Raw genomic sequence first — 22,766 nt, forward strand, 5'->3', positions numbered from 1 at the left:
CCAGAGATTTCTCTGTCATTGCCTTGATGGGAAGCAACTCACATTTAGAAAAATTAAGCTTGAGCCCAGAGGCTGCTGAAAATGTATTTGATAATTTTATAGCAGTATCAATTTGAAATCTATCTCGTAGAAACAGAGTTGTATCATCCACTAGCTGACTCAAAGAGATGACCTTGCCTGCTATTGAGAGACTTTTTAAACTACTGTTTTTAATATAGTTGACTAAGATTTGCATAGGAAATAAAAACATAAGTAAGGGGAGAAGGGGCATCCCCCTGGTAGTTCCATGAGGTAATTTAATTGAACTATTCCCAAAGACATATAAGATGCGTATTGATTTCTTAAAGTGATCTCCAAAACCAAATAAATCAAGAGCTTTAAACATAAACTGATGTTCTATAGAGTCAAAGGCCTTACAGAAATCTAGAAAAAGAATAAAGCTGTCATCTAATACTAAATCTGAGTAGTCTAATATATCAAGGATTAGTCTTATATTATCAATTATATATCTGCCTGATGTGAAGCCATTTTGTCATTAATCAATTATGTCATTCTGGTCTTTCTTTAATTTATTAGCTAAACATTATGATATATGTCTGGGGCTTTGGGACTAACGTAATTAAACCTTGGGATAGTGAGGGAGGAAGTGCTTCATTATTAATACTTTCAATAGAAACATTAAGCAAAAAGGGGGCGAGCACTGCTGAGAACAGTTGATATTATATTATATTATATTATATATATATATATTATATTTCTTTAATATTTCCAATTGTCCTAATATTACTTAAGGAATTAAAAAAGTCCTCAAGTTCAGCTGTTGATAATTTAGTTTCATAAGGAGTTTTATAAAAATGTTCATACATTAAACAATGTCTTTTGGATTATTGATAATCTGAAGAAATAACTGGAATTCTGTTCCCCTTCTTCCGTCCACTTAGCCCTTGAGCGTATAAAAGCTCCTTTGGCTTTACTGATGTATAACTAATCTAGTTTCAATTGTAGTGTTTGTAATTGAATTCTTTGACTCTCTGACAGATTTTCAGGCAATATAGAGGATAAAAAAATGAATTCAGCCATCAAGCAGTTTTCCTCTTTTTTCTTGTCTTTCCTAATATTTACACCTATTTTCCATAAGTCCCTTCACTTTCTGCCATTTTCAGCTACTGAGTGATATATAAACAATTCTTTGGTGTTTGGATTGCTGATTCTCCATATATCAATTAGGCCTGTCCCATTCATAAAATCTATCATAATGGAGTTTTCTTTATGTCTATGATGCCATCTATCCATATTATCATTGACAGTAATGTTGAAATCCCCACCCAATATAATTTTCATATCAGAAAATCTTTTTGACAGAGCATCTATGTTAGTGTTTAACGTTTCAAGTAAAGCCTTATTTTCCTTAGCATTGTTATAGCCATAAATGTTACCCAGTAGGAAAAAAAATGCTTATTGTAAGAGAAAACCATAAAAACGTAGTGTCCATGTGGATCAATTTGAGTGAAGATGATCCTTCCATTAAATTTGTGTTTAAGAGTTAGTCCTCGAGCATTAAAGGTAGAATATGTAGAATGAGCAGAACAACGCCATCTAATGTCTCGAGATCGTAGTTGCAACAACCAAAAAGTAATTCCAGCAGTCGGGTTGCCAGGTCCGGTGCCGGATTTTATTTTAGCTCTAACTCTGTAAATATACCACTTTATCCACATGTCTAACCTTTTTAGGCGAGAAAGTAGCCCTTTAGATCAACAATGTGACGCTAATTTGTCCAAATAACATCTGCTTAAAGTTTTGTTCCTTCGAATTCGGAGCCACTCAAGTTAGCCGTAGCGAGTAACGCACTTCCGGTCATTTTCACAAAATAAAACACCCGTTGCCTTTTATTATTAAGAAAACCATAACGATAGAGTTGGTGCTTTTATTTTGAAAACAGGAAGCGAACATACCCTCGCTGTAACTGACTTGAAACAGCTTGAAACCACCAAGGTACATTACATTGTAACGCCAGTGGGAGTAGCAGCAATGTCTCTGCGTGTACTGCCTAATCCTAAACACCGATTGGCTTGTGTGTGGTGTCGTCAGAAGCAAAAGAGACTCACGGTCGTAAACATCTAGTCACGTGTACTCTGAGATGGACGCGCAGGTCAGGAAATGACGTAAACGGACCGTATATGGTTTGTTATTTGTGTTATTACATTACGTGTTGGACTAAATAGGCTACATGTTTACATATTGAGGAAAATATTCCGGTTTTATGGAAACGGATTTCATATTTCACAAGAATGGATATTTGGCGAGCTGTACAGAAAGTCCTGAGTCATAAGATGATCGTTGTGGATAAAGGGAAGACTTTGAAGGTATGTAGCATTATAGCTTTTCTCACTTAGCTGAGTGGCTAGCCAAGCTAATCGCTAATACTATTACGGCTGTGAGCAACCATATAAGTCGTGAGTGGTCTTGAATGAATCAGAACAATCTAAGCTTTCCAACAATGTACGGCATGAGTATATATGTTTAAGGGTTGGTGTTTAAAACATTCAGAAGAACGTGTGGCTACCTCCTAACATCCGTCCCGTCCCGTGAACGGAACAGCGTGCGTTAAGAGGTTAATGATCAAATATCAAAATCCGAATAGCGTCAGAAAGTCAACCCACTCTCCACATTTCCATTGCTACCGTTTTGATACTTCATGGTACACAAACAAATAGCATCTCATATGAAAGCTAAGACCCTGGCGAGTTCAACAGTACCACTATTATTGCGCTAAAAACTCAGTGAACCAGCAGCATACAAAGGTAAACAACCACTTACTTACAGCGACTAACAGATATTCTGTCTTACCTTCGAAGTTTTGTGATGAAAAGTTGTACTTGAGAGCAAAAAACGCTTCATTCTCCCAAAGTTGTTACATGCAGAGGTCAATTTTCATTAAGATTTAGGGGTACCAAGTTATGGAATAGCTATTCCCAGCTGACAAAAACTGTTCATCTTTAAAAAGTTATAAAAGATGTTCAAAGGAACATTTAACTGCTGTATTGTAACAGTTTTTCTCAATATATTTTGTCAATTTCATTTTTCACTCATAGTTTTCATGTATACTGAGGCCAATATCCATCGCAGACATACCTTCATACACTACATTGTAGTTATTATATATATATAGTAATTATTTGGTTTGTTCTCACTTTTATGTGGTCATATTATTTTCTGTAATATTGTGAAATTTATAGGTGGAAGCTTTAAATAAGCCTATTTAGGTTTTCTGCCTGTCATTTATTGTGTACATTTTAAATTGTGCAAAAGAAACTAAACTAAAAAGGAACAACAACTAAAACCGGATATAGCTATAGGGGTGGGGCCTCATTCATTCGTTATGAAAGTTGCTCAGTGGCGCATGAAGCCAGTCTTCCAGATCACTGTCCCCATACAATAGTGCAATAGTGACTTCCGCTGGTGTAATCAGCTACCCCCGGTTTAGCTCCCGTCTAATTTGAATAGAGGTAAAGCAATTCTATTGTGTGGCTCTTCTACATTTTCCAAATGTGATCAGACCAAAGGGATCAAATGAGTGAAATTAGTCTTTTCACTGGGGTTGTGCCATACAAAAAATGTATCCACTATTTTTTTTCACAATGTAAGTCTACGAGAAAAAGTCTTTTTGGGCCCAGGGGTATCATTTGACATTGTAATAACACAGTTTGTACACTATGTCCAATTGGATTCAAAGCCCGGCACTATCCAAGGGGGCTTGAGCCTGCCATATTCCAACTCCATGTTTCTACACTAGCCCAGACAAAACCAAACACTGGCTCTAAGAGGGCTTTTCACATTTTTTGGAAACTTTGCAGGTTCTCCTAAACACTTGGAAGGGGAGGGGGAGGGATATTCACTTGGTTGCAATTAGCAACCTCACCACTAGATGCCACTAAATTCTACACAGTGGTCCTTTAATATAAACTTTACAAAAATACCTGCTTGTGTTGGAAGTCCTTCTCCAGTTCACAAAAAGAGAAAGAGAAAAGCAACAAATACATTACTCAAATAAGATGATGTAATTTAGTAAATGGAAATGCCTCAACCTAGAAAAACAAGTGTTACCAGCCACACTAGCATTTAGTGTCCTCTTTTACCCTGACCACTGAATTGTTCATCTGTGAGGACATGTACTGTTAAAGGGGCAATCCACTGATTTTAAACGTTGTAGTCATTTTTCTAGTCAAAGTTGGTCAGTAGCAAACCTGGGGACATTACAGTTATAGGGTAAGCATTATAATCATTTGGCTAGTTTATTACAACATTTCACAATAAGGCAATTCAAAGTGATTTACATGAATTAGTAAGCATTAAGACTAAATACAAAAAATGTCGGATGAAGGACACTAGTCTAGTTGTCTAGTTATGGGAAATGTAGGATTTGGTGTTGATGGTGACTGAATGTCACTGCTTCAATTTGACTCTCTATCTTCTGTCTCTCCCAAACCAGACAACTTTATGAAAGTGCACCACAAAAATGCTTTAAAATCCTCTCATGTCCGTGTGAAACCATTTGTGAAGATACATTGAGGATGAAAGCAAAAACAGACTCTAGCTCTGGAGCAAGGTGGATCTTTTTCATGGTCATGGAGTGTCCAATCATGGGGAGATATAAATATGAAACCGATAATTAATACAAACTGTGAGTTGACGTAATGGGATGGATAGTAAGGCTTCATGACATAATATATTATATGATGATATAATGACAGGGTTTCATACACAAAACATTGTAATAAGTGTATTGCTTCAACACCTTTTAAACTTGACTTGTTTTTTGTGCAAAGCTGATTAATAACAGAAGAAATATTGCAGGTTTTTGTTTCCGGAATATGACTGTGAAAATGCATAGATGAGTACAAAGGCTGCAAAGGTTAAATTGACATACACACTGACAACTTGTATACTTCCCCTTTCAGCTTGTGGTTTTCTCTATGTTGAAGTGCAAAGGTGCTGCTACAGATGCTATGAAACTTATAATACCAAAGATGCCACTTGCAGCAGGCAAATCTTTGCAGCACAACAGGCTGATAAGCACAAGGCTGATGCAACTGTGAGGGCGGCAATGACGTGCAAATAAGTGGTCACATTTGTTCAGTCTTTTATAATGATTTCCCTACTTGAAGGTAACTTTGGTTATGGCTTGTTGCAGTGCACCTATGCATTCTTGTGGTGGCTGAGGATAAAATCAGTTTGGTGAGGCCTCTTATGTTGACGTTGTTGAAAGCTGTTGTAGTTTATACAGTTCCTTGCTCTGCTTCTGACAGTGTTTAAAAAGAATAAATCGGACACAGTTGTTCACAATTCAGTAAAAAATCTCAAAAAACATACATGCAGTATAATTCCTTTATTTATCTATTTATTTATAGAACTTATATAGAACTTAGGAATATACCAATGTACAAAAATAAGGTAACAAACATGCATATAACTCTATTAACTCTAAACACCATAAGACCATAATATCAAGCATGTGTCAAAAACTGATACATTCTTCTTCACCACTGACTAGCTTTATACCCATTCCCTTGTGCAAAATCTTAAACCATACCCTATTGTTAAACTACACTTAATTCTAACTTGAAATATGTATAAAAATAAAAATATTCAAAAGACAAATATATATATATATATATTTCACATACCCACATGAATATACTACACATACACTGGTTGAGGACAATATTAGGTTGAATTGGTATCAGATCATTTTACACCAAATAACATACATCTTAAGTACCCATTAACCTCATCATCCTCATCACTGTTTGTGATTGTGCATTAGCACAGGCCTTCTCCCACTTTTCAGTGGTGATGTTCTTCTGTAAGTTCTTTATCCATGCCTCGAGCCTATGTACTGACGTTTCTGAGGATTCGCCAACCAGTTGAATATATATTTTGGAGTACCTCCCCTGGCAATCTAGAATGACCTGTTTTTGATTTAATGACAAATCCCCTTTGTGGTGATGATCACAATGCAATACCCCTACTTTAAACAGCAGTGCTCCTTTCATCCAGGCTGCTGGTTTGGGAGTAGACTGACCCAATTCTGTCCTGTGGTATGAAGACCTTGATAGCCTGACACAGCCTGCAAGGAGTCCTGTTAATCAGTCTCATCAGGTGCCTCCTGAATTTCTCTCCGGCAAACACATACAGGATGGGATTGAGGCAGCTGTGAGAGTAGGCAATGGCTTCAGTGATTTGTAAAGCCAATCTGAGGGCTTTGCTGCTTTCACACTCTGAGTGAGGGTACATTAATTCCAGCGCTTTGAACAATGAGGCGACATTGTAGGGGACCCAGCAGCAGAAGAAAACAGCTACCACTATGAGAACTATACGGATGGCTTGTTTCTTGGAGGACCGGCTGTGAAACAGTGTCCAGATGATCTTTGAGTAGCAGAAAGTCATGATGACAATGGGAATAAATAACCCAAAAATGTTCATTTTGAAAATGCCAAAGATTGTCCAGAAGTGAATAGTGTTCTGTGGATCGTCATACACAGAATAGCAGATCCAAGAATCATTACTAGTAGCTTGTTTAAGATAGATCAGTTCCGGGAAGGAAGCCAAAAATCCAGCTACCCATGTAACAGCAGCTGCAATCATTCCATAAGACCGTGTCCGTGCTCGCATAGCGTAAACAGCGAGCACGACAGCCAAGTACCGGTCAATGCTCATCAGGCAGATAAAAAAGATCCCACAGTAGAAAACAATATGATAAATTCCCAGGACCGCCTTGCACATTCCATCCCCAAACACCCACTGGTCCCGGGCTTGGTGGGCTAAGAAGGGAAGGGAACACACCAAGAGCAGGTCAGCTATGGCCAGGTTTACAAGACACACGTCGGTCATGCTGCGAAGTCGCACCCCACAAGCGATGACCCAAATGACCAGAGAGTTGCCCAGAAAGCCCAGGACGAAGAGGATGGAGTAGAGGGCTGGAAGAAAATAGGCTGCATGTCTGTCATACACACATGTCCCATAGTCATAGTCCGGGTAGTCATAGTCATAGGCTGAGGTGTTGGGAGTGGATGTCTCAGTAGTACTGGATAAAAAACAAAACCAACAAAGAAGAATTAATGATTACAAAGTTTCAATCATTTTAGATTAGTTTACTACAACTATCTTGCTAATCATACATGTAAAAAAGTATACTACAACGCACTGTAGCAATAGGGAGTGCTATAAAACTTTTAAAGTTTCTTTTCACTAAGACATAATGGATTGTCAAACAAGAATAATCAAATTGTTTAATCCTGCAGCCAGATATTGGATAGCAAAACAGACACACTACACAACTCACACAGCTGTTAGTTATTATGTGCAAATACTTCAGTCTAAAGAAAAACATTTGAAGCTAGCGAGGCACAGGCAGATGACATAGCACAGACTTTATGGCAGCGTGATCTGAAAAAAACATTGTAAAATATGGAGGTATGTAGTTCAGCTGTAGTAAATCTACAGCTTTCTTACCTGACTGATAGGCCGTCCATAGATTGATCCTCACTTACGCCACTGAAAACAGTGAAAGTAGAGATCGTTGTAGCCATGATCATCTGCCTGGAAAAGAAAAAAAAACATGACCTACTTTCTGAAGAAAAAGAAAGGAAAATATGAGGAACTGAGTCTAGTGAGAGTTTTTGTTTTCTACAACTTTTTTACTGCTTAAAAGTTTCTTATGATGATTTTTGGGCAATTATACAATAAATCTATATAAATGAATAGCTTTGTTTTTCATCAATGATAAAATATAGTATATATTTAAAAGTGTATTGACTTTCTGTAATTCAGCAGAAAGTTAAGATTACATATTATAAACATAAAGTGCATGAATAAATGGTGGGATGTTGCTTTTTTTTCATGCATAATTTTAAGGATATCCAGATCCAAAGGATGTACCTGAGCCCAGGTCTAAGTGCTACATACCATGCATTCAAGTACTGCAGCAAACAGCAGGTACAATTATGAATCATAAGAAGCAAGATAAATTCAGTTCTTCATCAATGCCAAGGACTCACTTGTATTAATACTATGAATCCAGGATGCCTCTCTGTAAAGTTACTACCTCTATCTGCCACAATGACTGCAGATTCATGGTTAGCGTGTGCACTGTTTCGCAACACCTATTGTTTGTGTGCATGTTAACAGTTTTGTGTTTGGATATCTTTAAAAAAATGTTCTGTTTGGCCAACATACACCAAGACTCTCCCCCTCTCCCACTCCATCTGTATGCATTCATGTATCACTAAACCATGTTACTAACTTCTTGCCCAGAATTTTTGGGTTTTCTCACCTCTCAGGTTTTTGTGGATTGTGTCTCTGACCGCCTCATTGATTACAGGCTTCTAAAGATTTTAGTTTTGCTTTCTGCTATGGTCTTGCTTGACACGCACGCCTGCTATTATTATGATTAGTCATATTTATATTATTGCTATTGTTGTTAGTACTATTTTTGTTGTCTCCCTCAAGCCAACCAATCAAGGGAGATGGCGGCCCAACTAGAAGTAGGTTCTGCTTGAGGTTTCTTTCTGTTAAAGGGAATCTTGGTCCTCAGTAAATTAAAGTGTACAATCTAGACTTGATCTATGTGATGAGTACCCTGAGTTAACCTCTTTTGTGATTTGGTGCTATATAAATAAAATGTACTTGACTTGAATTGACTGATTGACTCTCTCTCAAAATGTGTCCCACTCTGACATTTTGACATAATATGTGTCTTTGTGATGTTGGATATTGTTGCCACAGACTGGCCACTGCCAAAGCCTTTGTGTATGGCAACACTTTCTAACATTGTCATATTTCTAATTTGACTTTAGTTTTTATGTGTGTAAAAACATCGTCTTATGAACTTCTGATGCAAACTCGCTTGCCTCAAATGATCTCTTTAGGAGGGAATAAAGTGTTTTTGATTTGAATTTAACTGAAACATAGGTGCACCAAAACACTATGAATGATAGGAATCCAAATACTTTTAACACTATCCAAGGATCCAGGATGCTTCACTGAAAGTACACAATTGTATAGTGTAAAAACCACAAACCAATCACCATTGCTGATTCATATATCTCTATGAGAGATACATTGTTATACTTTTTACAATTATCCAAAAAAACTACACATCTGTTAATGCCTTTATCTATGACTCTGATGAAGACAAAATAAAATTGAAATGTTTGCCTGTTTGAATTGTTACATGCAAATTAACCATAATGTGCTATTTTTTTCTCCACACTGATAGACAAAGATCAAATAATATATAAAATAATAATACTGATAGAATAAGTTAAATTGGTGTGTAAAAACAGACATGTCAGATATGTGGCATAAAGCGTATGCAAAAGTGGAAATAAAACAACCCAAACCTTTACCTGCCAGTGTGGTTATGATATTCGATGGTGGAAGTCATCATGGATCACAATATGCTGTGGTAGATGATCAAATCTGCTATAATTTTCACGAGAGGTTAGAAATGGTTAACACTTCGAGGAAGGTAAGGTGTTAGATGTGAGCAAACTTTTCAAATTCACCCATCCTCAAACAGAGCTATTAGGGTGGGCTTGTGGGTTTTCATATAGAAGGTGTATGGTTTTGTAGTTCCTGCCAGTGCTTTCGAAAACGCTCACAGTGTGCGCAGATACATGGAACCACAGTCCACAGATGCAAACTTTAAAAAAACATGCAAGGTGACCAGACCTGCAAGAATACGTAACTTGCACAGCTCTGCACATGTAGGTTTGTACTGTTTTGCTTAGAAGAAGTGATACTACTGACACAGCTATATGGCTATAGACCAACCGCTGTTTCAAAACAGCACCGTGTGCAGGAACCAAATTGCTTTCTCTGTGTTGGGAAAAGTTCTGACTAACATGTAAAGCTCAAATTGAGATGTGACTATTGCATTTCACATATCTTTATATTTTTTATGTATCATTTTGATTGAAACAGTAGCTGAGTTGAAGGGATAGATGACCAAACACTGACATGTTAGTCATTTAAGTTGTTGTTATATGACAGGGTTTTGTGCACTATACATACAGGAATGGACATGTATTTAGAGGAAGCTACTATGACTTAGTGAAAAATGGAATAAAAGGAAATTTAATTTATCCTAAAATCTTGTATTTGTGTTTCAATACCGTTCCCGAGTTCAATTTTATTGGAGGTAGTTATTTTGACTTGATGTCTTTTGACTTGAAATGATGAGTTGAATGACTGTATTGCTAAGAGTTCACTTAACTCATTGAATTGAGATTCTAAAGAAACGTGATCAGTATATTACCATATTTCCCTGAATGCATTGTTTGGGAGTTAAAACTTAAAACTTTAGACCCTTCTTTTGGTAATTTTAAGAAAACATACATAATGGAAACTAACTCTGTGTATTTAATACTTTAGTCATGTTTTTTAGATTTACATTACAATCAAAACAATGCAAACCATGATAAAGATGAGTCTGTCCCTAACTCTGTCCAACCATATCTAAATAAGGTTCACATCTAACATATTATTTTTGTTGACACTATAGATTGAAAGCAGTAAATGCAGCTGAAAGTTATCTTGCTTTAAACAAACAAGACTCCTTAAATTAAGAAAATATAAATGCAAACTAAATATGACCTGAATTAGATTTACAATTGCAAACAATTACCTGATAAGGAGCTTATACAGTACATACAGTTTATACAAGAAGTGTGAACAGCACACTTCTTGTTGATTAATTATTATCTGTGGTTTCATCAGTTTATGGTTAAGTGCTACTTGTGACATTTCACACACATAACACAAGCTTTTTCTTATACTCTTTATTTTAATTTACAAGAACAACAAGATGAAGTTACAAATACACATTTAATCATTAATCATTCCATTCCTATAATTGTCTCATAAACATCTGTACACTTCTGAAATGAATAGGAGTAGTCGGAGTAACTTACAGTTTGTACAGTACAAACCACACACACACACACACACACACAAACACACACACTTTGCTGTCTTTGTAGTCAAAGCGGTCTTTGGAGGAGAGAAATACATCACAGCAAGCACACATGCACCCACACATAAGCAAGGCATTAATAATCAGATTTTACAGGTGTGTTGGAGGTCTCTTTGTCTGTGGTATCTCTGTGGCTGAAAGCTCCTCTGCTCTGGTAACTCCAGCAGAGGTATCTACTCAGCATTTTCCTCAGTGACTTTCTAAATTTCTCCCCTATTAACGCATAGATAACTGGGTTTACACAACAATGAGATGCAGCAATGATCTCAGCAAAACACATTGCAGAGTGGATAGATTTTGAAAGCTCACAGTCCGGGCCTAGGATTTCAACAATCTCCAGTGTCTTAAGGAAAACTGTGACGTTGTAAGGCCCCCAGCACAACACGAACAAACACACAACAGTGAAGATCAGCTTCACGGCTCTGTCCTTTTTGGAGTTCCTGGACTTGGACAGCACAACAAGGATATTCACATAGGAGAAAATCATGATGGGGAGGCAGAGTAAAATGCTCAGTGTATTCTCACTGAAGTTTCGTTGCATGTTCCAAAACAGCCGCCACTCAAAAGGGTACAGAGGAAGGCACTTGAGGACACCCTCATTGTTTTCTATGTCAGCATATCTGACCTGAGGGGTTGCCATGATGACAGCTATAAGCCAGATTATGATGCTAGCTGTGATTCCATATCGACGTGTTCGGGTTTGCATGGCTGCCACAGCACAGACGATGGCCAGGTAGCGGTCCAAACTCATAAGGGTCACAAACAAAGTCCCACTGTAGAATCCCAACTGTTCAGAAGAGCAGAAATTGAAACTGGATGTTACATGAAGCTTAACCACACACAATGACAGTCTCTGTTTAGCTGTTTGACACATCACCTGGGGACAGCTACTATTACCACGGAAAACAGGATCTGTTCTTGCTTTTTAGCTGAATAATTCCCCAATTATAAACCCCCCCGCCCCCTACCACACACAAACTAACACACTAACACACATACAACTTGTGTTTACAATGTTACATACACACAGTTATACAAAAAAGAGAACTACTGACACATTTGCAATGAGGTATTTCAGATGCTGTGTTTTGTCAGGGAGCAGATGTGAAAGAGGTTTTTTAACTGCTAATAATAGCTAATGAGTAATCTGCACTATATCAATTCTGCTTCTTCAGTTTCTTTCCAAAAATCTGTCTAACTCTCAGGCCAAGTGGTCACTTGGTGTTCTAAATATTAAAAATGATGAAAATGAAGCCCCACCTGATAGATTCCTGTCATCAGTTTACATGATACAATATTCTGAGTACTGTAGGCCCAGAGAGGCAGAGATGAAGCCAGTATGAGGTCAGACACGGCCAGGTTGAGGAGGCATACGTCCGTCATCGTCTTCATCTTTATGTACCGGAGGAGAATCCATATAACTGTGGTGTTGCCTGTGAAATCAATTGTCATAATTGATATAGTTTTATATATTTGGGGTTCTTATATTGCTTGTAACAAACTGTAAAACTGAAATGTTGCACATATGTAACTGTTGCATGTAACGGTTTCAGTTAAATGCTTACAAAGTGCCTTCAAATGTGTCAAGATAGTGATTTATATGTCCTTGTCTTTTTCAGATTCAGGCCTTTTTGAACATACCTAGCAGACCTAGACCAAACAGCGTGTAGAAGAGAACTGTCAGGAACACGGATCCATCGGATGTAAATGGAGTGAGATCCTGGACACAACTGCCATTATAGTCATAGTAGTAATCGTAATAGGATATGTTCTCTGATGTATTCATTGAGCTGTGTGAGGAGGAACAGAACATGTACTTTGGTTAACCACAGTAGTACAACACATCAAGAATGACATAATTAAGTCCATAAGATATTTCTTTTGTGGTCTTTTTAGCAAGGAAAGTAAAGATTCAAGATTCAGGGTGAGTGTCAACAAGCACAAACAGCAAAAAAAAAAAAATTATATAAATTAGTTAAAGTTATAATGAGGATGTGTTGCAAGTGTTACAATTTGACCTCTTTTTCAATGTGGTTTGCTACCTCATTTTTAGTGTGCAACAGTAACCTATTTGATTTCCTGGAATCAGCACACATGATGGTGTTGCAACTAGGTAATCACAAGTCTCCAACACTAGCTTTAGTATGGTGGGTGCAAGTTCCCCCAAAGTGACAAAAGTGGTGTCGTTTGTGGTCGTGCAGCGCTATACCCCAAAAACCACCTATCCTGTTGGACTTGGTGTTTTCCATGTGCTCTAAATTTGACCACACTCTCTTCCCAGACCTTCAAACCATAAACAAATGAAATACTATAAAATTTGGTCATTAACTTCTTAATTTCACTTTTCTCACCAAAAATCTTGCTGTGTTCACTTTCTGTACAGCCTTGAATGCCGCTGTCTTTCTACTCAGACTGTCACGGACAACTAATAGAGCATTCAGCAGAAACATGTTAACATCTAGGTAATTTCTAAGTTTTCATCCAATTTTATTCCAACATTTATTCTTGTTTTTCCATATAAAGAGTCAACTTTTGACCTTTAAGCCAATTACTGATTCTTGAACTTAACCTCACTTGTAATTGACTTTAAAGTGTTTTCATTATAATGCAAAACCAAACCAGCTGAATCATTACTATATATAGAAGAAGTTCTTCTACTTACATTATTAACAATGTGATCTTTTCAATTCTGAATTTATTTTCTTTTGATGGTGAGATAAATCCTCCCTTGACTGACTCCGCTGACAACCCACAAATGTTCAACTGATAGGAAGAGAAGATATCATATTTCCCTTAACTGAACTCTGTGTGTGAACTCCAGACTTATCCCCTTGTAGAAATAAACACGTAAAAAGAAGAAGAAATGATCTGTAAAACACTCACATGACAAAGTGAGGGAATTCAGAGTATAACTGGACTTTCCTGCCCTTTTAGTTGAACGTTTCACATGTAGTCATTGTTGTGTGAGTCACACATGAAAGGCGTCTGTAACAAACATATTAAAATTAGAGCTATGGCTCATAAAAACCTGAGAGCACTTTTTCTAATTTGGAAAGAAAACCATAGAACCTATTCTATTTGTGTTGCCTTCACTTTGGCTGATCAATGTATTGTAATGTCAAAGATAGAAGAAACATTTCCAACAACTATCACCACTGAAATCTATGTGTAAATTTCATGCTTGTCTGTCTATCACAAACATTAACTATTGTGACCATAATCAAATTGATATGATCTCTTTTAAACCACATTTCAGTTTTTTTCTCTCTCTCTGGTGTTCACAATCACAAATGTAGAACCACCCATACCGACCCTCACTTCCTGTGGCTGATGCTGTTTACACACACACAAACACGTGCACATGCAACCCTCAGCTACACACTGTAAATATAAGTGTGGGAAGTGAGAGGGAGGCAATAAGTCTAGTAAACAGCAGCTGAAGTTTTTAAAAAGTGAAATGCTAATGTTCTTACCACATTCTCTGTTAATATCACTGCTCCCGAATTTCAATGTTCTTGTGTTGCACATCAAGCTCACATGTCATCCTGTCAACTTGCATTGCTCGCTTTTTGTGTCAAATCCTGCAACAGATCTCATTTCTGGTAAGACAAACAGTGCTAAGGTTTTGCTGTTTCCTCCCTATCTAGTCAAACTTGCACAGAGGTGTCAGTGTGGTTTTCTGAGAAATGTCCCTGAATATGTGGAAAGAAGAGTTGGGGGAAAATGTATTCTAATGAGGAGCTTTTCTCATTTTCATTGTTCATTTCTCAAACACGTTTTAGGTGATATGAACTTTTGAAAATCAGCTCATCAGGAATTTAATTGAAATCTCACAGTTTTTGGTACTTATTGATTTAAATACAAAGTAGGTCTGAACCGAATCTTGTGTGACGACACAAGTTAACTATAAATTCAAATCCACATAAAAATAGGTCAATATTGTTATACAAATTCATGGCACTAATACAGTGCTAAATCAATTACCAGCCAAATCTCAAATATACTTTTACTTTTTGCTAAATCTCTTGTAGTTATCATGCAGTTTCTCAGCTAAATGTTGGAGGCACTAACATTTGCTTAATTTTAATGTAAATGTGGCAAGTGATTGGGTTAGCAGGGAATTAACCAGTATATTCAAAGGAATACAACTACGCCATCCCAGGGGTTTTTAATTAGGGAAAAATATGAATTTTGTCAAGTACTAATTGCAATTAATGTCATGATTGTCATGAGTTAACTTGCAATTAATTTACACACATTTACATTTTTTTCTAAACACACTTAACAAGGGATATTTTTCCAAGTTTTGAATACTCTTATTAACATGGGAGTGAATACATATGCTTGCTTTATGCAAATGTATGTGTATTATTACTTAAACAAAATCCAGAACAATGAAATACTGCATGCTCCAAAAATCTGCTGTCAGTTACATCAGTTACTACTAGTTACATTCACTCACCCATTCACACGCAGTCTCTCTCTCACACACACACAAAGTCTGTCTCGCTCTCTTCCACCCACACGCGTGCACACACGGTGTCTCTCTCTTCCACGCTCACACTCACTCACGCACGCACCCACCCACACACACGTCTGCCGTTATAGAGCAGGAGATATGTCTGTATTGATAGCTGCTTGGCTAGCGACTGGTATTTGAGACTCGACGTACACCGTAATGAAAATAACTTTGGTCTTGTGGATAGAACATCTGTCAGGGCTTTGTATATGAATTTGTTGTTCATAAGACTCTTTTCTTTATCCATTTCTGCTTGTTATCCTAAATGTTACTACTGCATCACTTCCGTATTTCCAAACTACAGACCGGGCCAAGGGTCACAACATGCGCTAATCGCGAATTAAAAAAAACAACATTTATTTTTATATTATTTTTTTGTTTACGTGCTATTAACACATTATTAATGCGCTAACTGTGCCTACTACTAACACAACAAGGTTAGTCCCAGAGCTGGGGCCTACCGGTGTAGATCTACAGTCTATGACATAGGCTAGATGCAGGATAGTGAGGAATGGGAGGTGTCACCCCAAATCACACGTGAGGAAGCAGAGGGGTGAAACGAAAAAAGACTGCACACAAGGAGGAGACACCACCACCACAAGAGCCAAACTATGACCACTTTAAAACCTCAGCTTCTGGAAAGGGACATGGTAAAAGACAATTAGTGGGGTTGCACAAAATAAACAAAAATAACAAAAACAACAAAAACACATTTGATCAGCAGCTGTTCAGAAGGTCATCTGCAAGTGTGGTAATAAAAAAAATGAATAAAAAAGATTACACACAAAATCCAGGAAGCAATATCCAAATAATAATAACAAAAACAGTCCTTGGAGGTGAGAGACTCATCATTATCTATCACGCCATTATCTCCTTCATACGTTTCTACTGAAATTAATGGCTGCAGATAGTACAGGACAGACACTCTTCTGCATTTTTGGGATCATTTCTGTCCCCATGGTGGCAGATGCATGGCCCATTCTTATTGGGATTTGGCTTTGGCTTAGACTTCTGCTTCCTGTATGATCTGTTGGCCTACCATAGCTGTCGCCCCCTCAACATCATGTACCAAAGGCGGTACTGCATCTTGGGGCTCTGTCGGTTGTCACTGACAGTGATGCTGCTGAAGAGAGGCATGCAGGGGGTCGGCCTAAGGATGGTGGAGGTGAGGCGAGTGCACGACTGCCTGCAGAGGTCCATGCCACATAATATTAATCTTGTTAAAATCCTATGTCACTGACCTTGTCAGGGGGAGCTTCTAAATAAAGTGTCTCTTTCTGTAACATCGCTACCATGAAGTTGTGTGATTTCAGTGAGAAGATATCCATAATAAAAGGCCTGTTGACTAGATATTTTTAGAAAAGGAGTTTAGGTGTCCTAAATTATCCAGTGTCCCAGCTTACCCAAATTCATCCTACACAACAACACATGACGTGAAAACAGGAATAATAATTCTAAGAATAAACTAGAACCTATGATGGCCTTATCCATCCGATAACAACCAGAGTCTACCTGGAAAACATTCATTTACTGCCAGTTAAGAATAACAGAATTACGTGTGAAGGAGAGAGTAAACATACCGTAATGATCCGCAAAAGGAGAGCATCTGAGAGAGAGCGGAGGTGGAGCAGAGAATGGAGGATCTATAGCAGCATAAATCTGCTAAAATGAGCATCCGAATAAGTGATACAAAAAAGGGAAGCAGATACACAAAGAGGCCTCACCTTTTGGTGGTGTTAAAGTCAGGTTGAGAAGGAGAAAATAGTAACTGGCCCCATTTCAGATAAAACTATTTTTAAATCAGTCTTACAACCACAAACACAAGCTGAGGTACAACATGATTTTAAATGAGTGCAGCATGGATTGTACCATGAAATTCATATCCTAAAACCCATTCAAACATATTTTTAGTCTTTGGTAATACAGGAGAGGAGAGGTGATGAGAGTAGATAAAACTTTAATAATCACCACTGGCAAATCAGGTCACTGCAAAAATCATCACATGATAACAGCAAAGGACAACGCAAATGTGAAATATAAAAACATATCAGCAATTGATAATTACAGCACTAAAAGATACAAAGTTGAAACCTTAAAATATGTGCAAATGCCATCTGATATCGAGCTAAAAAAATATGCTGAATTCGATATGAAAACAAAAATACAAAGATATGTACAAACGCGTATGTACAAATGTGAGGCATAAAACAATACTGAGAAAATATGTGAGAAAGATACAGATATGAGCCAAAATATATGTTCCATATTACAATAAAAAATGTGACTAAGAGTGCAAGAGTTAGTTTACAGCTTTGATTCGTCAACAAACATCTGAATGAAAAAGTCTTTCCACAAAGGAAAGTTACATGTAGTAAAAATAGCCACTTAACTTCCTTTTTAATGATGTTTTTTTTTTCCATGTAGCATAACTGTCTATTCTTGTCTATCGACTTGCAAACTCATCAACAAACGTGTAAAAAAGGGGAAAAGAAAAGCAGAAAAGTTTTAACCTATCAGACACAGCTTTAGCACAACAGACTTTGTGGTTAGGCTGTTGTTTACAGTTTCAGTCAAGAGGTACAAATTAAACTGCAGCCATATTCCTTCTTATGTCACACCAAGCAATGGAAAGGCAATACCTATGCATAGTGGTTAGAAAATAAGATGAGATGCTGAGAAAACACTATATTCCAGTTTCAAGAGCAAATTAATAAGTAAAGGCTTATATGTACAAGCAGGTTTTATAGATGTGACACAGCTGATCTAAGTCAGAACACTACAGGAAATGTTCAGAAAGCATATTACATCACACTTTTGTCATCTATCTGACTAAAATTGGTAATGTCAGAAGACCTGGACATAACTGAGCTTTTCCGGAATATGCTATCTGACAAATCTGCGGTGGAGAGAAATGGTATCCCAGGCAACCATTTCCTCAACAACTGTTTAACATGCTTCATGAACTTCTGTCCCACAAAGGCGTATATGATGGGATTCAGGCAGCAGTGAGTCATAGCAATGGTCTCAGTCACTGTTATTGATAGCTTTAAATTTGCGTCAGAATCGCAATCATCTAACCCGATTACATTTTCATGCTGCAGAAACCTCAAGAAAAAGGAAATGTTGTGTGGGGCCCAGAACAGAAAAAAAACAACCACAATGGAGATGGTCACTTTGACAATACGATACTTCTTTGTACTCCTTATCTTGAGCACTGCGGGGATGATCCTGGAATAGCACACAACCAACACCAACAAGGGAAACACAAGCCCCACAATATTTGTTGCAAAGACATTGAACACATTCCAGGCTTTGTTTTCTGGGTCGTAAGTACAACTCAGATGGTTGGACTCATTTTTCACCGTTGTAAACACATAAGTTGGTAGGGAGATGCAAACACTGAAAATCCAGATAACCATGGACAGAGCAATGCCCAGCTTCACAGTGCGGTATTTAATAATCTTGCGCCAGTGTACGATGGTCAAATAGCGGTCCAGAGTCATGACAACCATGGAGAAAATGCTGCTGAAGAATCCGACGCTGTGGGAGCCACTGATGAAATGGCATAAAAAGTCCATGAAAGTCCAACTGCCGACCACAGCATAGTGAGCATAGAAAGGCAATGTGAAGACAAAGACGAGGTCAGAGAGAGCCAGGTTGAAAAGGCAGATGTCTGTCAGGGTTGCCTGGTTGCGGTGTCTCAATAGGACACATACCACTAGGCCATTACCTGAGGAGAGGAAAAGAAACTTTTTATCTATCAACCACACACTCATGTAAAATTAATAGTTTCTCTCTCTCTCTCTCTCTCTCTCTCTCTCTCTCTCTCTCTCTCTCTCTCTCTCTCTCTCTCTCTCTCTCTCTCTGTATATCTGATACACACACACACACACACACACACACACACACACACACACACACACACACACACACCTACCAAGGAATCCAGTGATGAAAACTGAAGCGTACAGGACGGGCAGAAACACCTTGCCAAAATCTCTCAGGTCTTTATTGTTGCAAGGAGCCACATCACTGTCATTTCCATTGTAGTACTGATCGTAATCATATATGACGGACTCGTTGTTGTAGTCTGCAGAGATTATTTATTTATTCATTAGTCAGAATGATTCACAATTCCAGCATATTTTTTAAATATTATAATAGGCCTACATGCTACATTAAAATGTTTTTTGTGCTCACAGTGTTGACAAATTGTATTTGCAACAGCTGCAGTGTCACTTTTAGGCTGTAGGCTATATTTTGTGGTAGAAATAAGTTCTATTGAAAGCTGGTCCAATTCAGGTCTGTGATTGTTCAGAGTGCCAGGGGTAACATATCTGGAAAGACACTTTGATGTTTCTAAATGTAATTTTTCAATAATGTGAGCACCACAAGCAGACTCCATTATATTGGCATAAAGGCAGACCAACATTTCTCCCATGGATAAGACTAGGTTTTTAAGACAATGTTTTTTTTCTTTTTTAATTTAGGTGAAGCAGCCTTTTAAGTCAATTTATCATGAGGATTGTTGTGACACCTGCTGGTCTTCACAGGTAATTGGCAGGGAGTGTTACACAGAATACATTTTCAACCAACAAAACAGAACTTAACTCACTTACTAGCTCAAACACTGTTGTCAAGGTGTTTCATATTAAGTTGTTTTTCCATCAACAGTAGGCCTATGTCAACTTGCTACTGTCATCCATGCTGATCGTAATTTTTAGATTGAACTGTTTGTTTATCTTAATAAATAAGTGTTTGTAGGCTATACAGCACTTTTTAAAGACACTGTAATATAATATTTTGTATTTCTTAATTTTTGGAAAAATAACTGGTATAAACGTAGTTTTAATGAAAACTGTACATAAAACTAACAGCACTTTTACCTCTCAAGCATCACATATTACAAATATTTCTTCCGTGAGTCCGTACTCAAAAAAAGTTGCTTTAAACAAAATTATATAAAATTTAAAATTAAAACTGTAAATTAATTATTCTTATACATATTAAGCATATTAAATTCTCTCATTTTTTGCATTTGACGGCTCTCTCTCACTGACCTGGAAACTGTTTTCTTGCGGAAGCAATAAATCTATAAATTCATAATTGGCCTGTAGATAATGCAAAATGTATGGAGTTCTTTAAAAATGCATTCACCTTCCATGGTGAGATTTCAGTGATGCCTTTTCCTGTCAGGTAACCAGAGGCTGAACTTCAGGACTCCTTTGTTCTCTGGCCAGACCTTTACACGGGATATGTCCTCCAACGTACAGTGATGAACTGACTGTCTTGTAGTCAGCAGTCCCCTAATGATAAGAAGCATAGAAACAGAAGTTCAGATGCTGCTTCCTGTACGTCCCTTGACAGTGACTCTAAGATCTTTATCAGGAGGCCACATTTCACACTGTGTGGTTCACAAGCACATAGACATCCACAAATAACTAAAGTGGCAGACTATTAGTTGAATAACAAACATTTAGTCTGCTTCCCAACTAGTCAGTTGAAAATTTAACTTGTTTTACTTATTTTTAATGTAGACGTATGCCATCAAAATACTTGATAAACTAGATTCACTCATAGAGTAAAATCTAAGATTAACATCTGTCTGGAGATCTGGGAGTGATAGCATGAGTAATTTGTAGTGATAGAGCTTCTGTTATGTCTACTGCATTTAATTATCAGATTATACCTTTAACAAATATTAGATACAAGTGTTTGTTCAGAGATTGCAGTTTAGCGTTCGTTGCAAATGACACAAAAGCCTGTTTTCAAAAGGAAATTGATGTCTATGTGATGATATTGTTAAAGACTTTCTGCTGTGCTACTGTGTTCTTTTTTAGGCCACATAGTTCTACCTTTTTGTTCTTGTATTTGCTATAATGGAAAACAATATTTTTCTTGTTATAATAATGATGCTGCCCATCTCTGCTCACTACAACACAATCTTCAGTGTAGACCACCCAGTAGAGTGTAGAAGTAGCGTAGTAGAGTGATCTATGACTGACCTCTTGTGGTGAAAAATCTAACTTTAGTTGTGCAGGGAAGCACAGGCAGCAGACACAAAGCATGCCGGGAGAAACATGCCAGAAGAAACGATTTGAATTCTCATCAGGGAATTTCAATGAGACTGAATGCAGAGACGATTCATTGTTCAAATTATAAACATGTCATCATCATATATATAACAACATCGATGATAACACTAATAATGACAGTTATAAGCCTAATAATAACAATAACAACAACAGTAATAGGCGAATACCACTAATGAATTTCGTACATTGGCTATAATGCTGTGGGTTGAGGTCTGCACTTTGATTTGATTGAGTCTTTGTCAGTTCTTTAGGCCTATCTCTATGTTGGATTATTGGTATTGGTTTATTTGTGTATTCGTGCAGTCGCTCTCCAGCTGGCGCTCAATTCCAATGAGGATGATTGACGTTGGATCTGCTGACGACTGCTGCAGAGCCGATTCAAGTTTGACAGAAACACAAGCAAACAAAAGGAAGTAGTGCAGCGTTGTCCTTCAAAATCAGAGGCAGAGAATGTCGCTTTTGTAAAGGCTGGCGACTGCATGCATGCGTATGCACGTCATGCATAAATACAGAATATACCAAAGACAAGTGTATTTGAAGGAGGCTGGATGTATGTACCAACTTTTGTATTGTAGGCACTACAGTTCTACAATCCTGATGTGCGCTTGTCATCCCTTCACTGTTTAAACGTTCAACAGTGTCCATACTCCGCCTATGTACTAAAGGCTTGTCAACGATGCAATACAGGCAAGAGAGAGGACAATAAGTCAAGGTTCGTTGTTCAATATATAAGTTTGTGTATAAACTCTTAACTCTCTGTACGATATGTTTCTTCTTTTGAAGTACCATACCGGAAGTTTCTTTCGTGAGTTCAGTTACCTTGACAACGGTCTAGGGAGAATCAGTCAGGGGGAGGGCACGAAGATTATATCAAGTGGGCTTGACAAGTCTCCTAACTCAGTTCACGAGTATACACAGTAAGTGTGTTTTTATTTAAGTATTTTAAGTACTTTAAAATACTGAATGTATCGAGTCTTGTGTCGCAGTTAGTGTTCACGGACACTTTGCGGTCTTTGTGCTCCAGGTCACACCAGACTGTCATCTTTGCGCACTGTCACTTGTTGGACACTTGTTATATTAGAAAATACAGAATTGTACTTTTCTAACTAAAAACACG

At 37.6% G+C, this 22,766-nt stretch overlaps 4 protein-coding genes across 5 annotated transcripts in view; 1 reads left to right on the forward strand and 3 right to left on the reverse strand.

Moving 5' to 3' along the window:
* Positions 1–5,886: 5,886 nt before the first annotated feature.
* cabz01093075.1 lies at positions 5,887–9,534 on the reverse strand. 2 transcript variants are annotated; one of them, XM_053327436.1, is made up of 3 exons: positions 9,408–9,534; positions 7,513–7,599; positions 5,887–7,084 (listed from the first exon to the last, which is right to left on the reverse strand). In XM_053327436.1, the coding sequence occupies exons 1-3, from the start codon at positions 9,446–9,448 to the stop codon at positions 6,031–6,033; spliced, it is 1,182 nt and encodes a 393-aa protein (XP_053183411.1). In that variant the 5' UTR covers positions 9,449–9,534; the 3' UTR covers positions 5,887–6,030. The 2 variants fall into 2 exon arrangements, with proteins under 2 accessions (XP_053183411.1, XP_053183412.1); XM_053327437.1 differs by having other exon boundaries at positions 7,513–7,595; positions 9,408–9,508.
* Positions 9,535–11,054: 1,520 nt separating this feature from the next.
* si:cabz01093077.1 (CX3C chemokine receptor 1) lies at positions 11,055–16,754 on the reverse strand. The gene is made up of 4 exons (XM_053327616.1): positions 16,594–16,754; positions 12,677–12,825; positions 12,296–12,468; positions 11,055–11,822 (listed from the first exon to the last, which is right to left on the reverse strand). Exons 1-4 carry the CDS (start codon positions 16,752–16,754, stop codon positions 11,112–11,114), a joined length of 1,194 nt encoding a protein of 397 aa, XP_053183591.1. The 3' UTR covers positions 11,055–11,111.
* Positions 16,755–17,567: 813 nt separating this feature from the next.
* ccr2 (chemokine (C-C motif) receptor 2) lies at positions 17,568–22,691 on the reverse strand. The gene is made up of 3 exons (XM_053327617.1): positions 22,610–22,691; positions 19,492–19,644; positions 17,568–19,284 (listed from the first exon to the last, which is right to left on the reverse strand). Exons 1-3 carry the CDS (start codon positions 22,689–22,691, stop codon positions 18,356–18,358), a joined length of 1,164 nt encoding a protein of 387 aa, XP_053183592.1. The 3' UTR covers positions 17,568–18,355.
* Positions 22,495–22,766, forward strand: part of cobl (cordon-bleu WH2 repeat protein) — a 59,364-nt gene continuing 59,092 nt past the window's right edge. The window contains exon 1 of the mRNA XM_053327434.1: positions 22,495–22,566. The gene's annotated coding sequence lies outside the window, so the exon portion shown is untranslated. The remainder of the gene's footprint in view (positions 22,567–22,766) is intronic.

This window comes from Scomber japonicus, chromosome 10 (genome assembly GCF_027409825.1).
Source record: "Scomber japonicus isolate fScoJap1 chromosome 10, fScoJap1.pri, whole genome shotgun sequence".
NCBI lineage: Eukaryota > Metazoa > Chordata > Actinopteri > Scombriformes > Scombridae > Scomber > Scomber japonicus.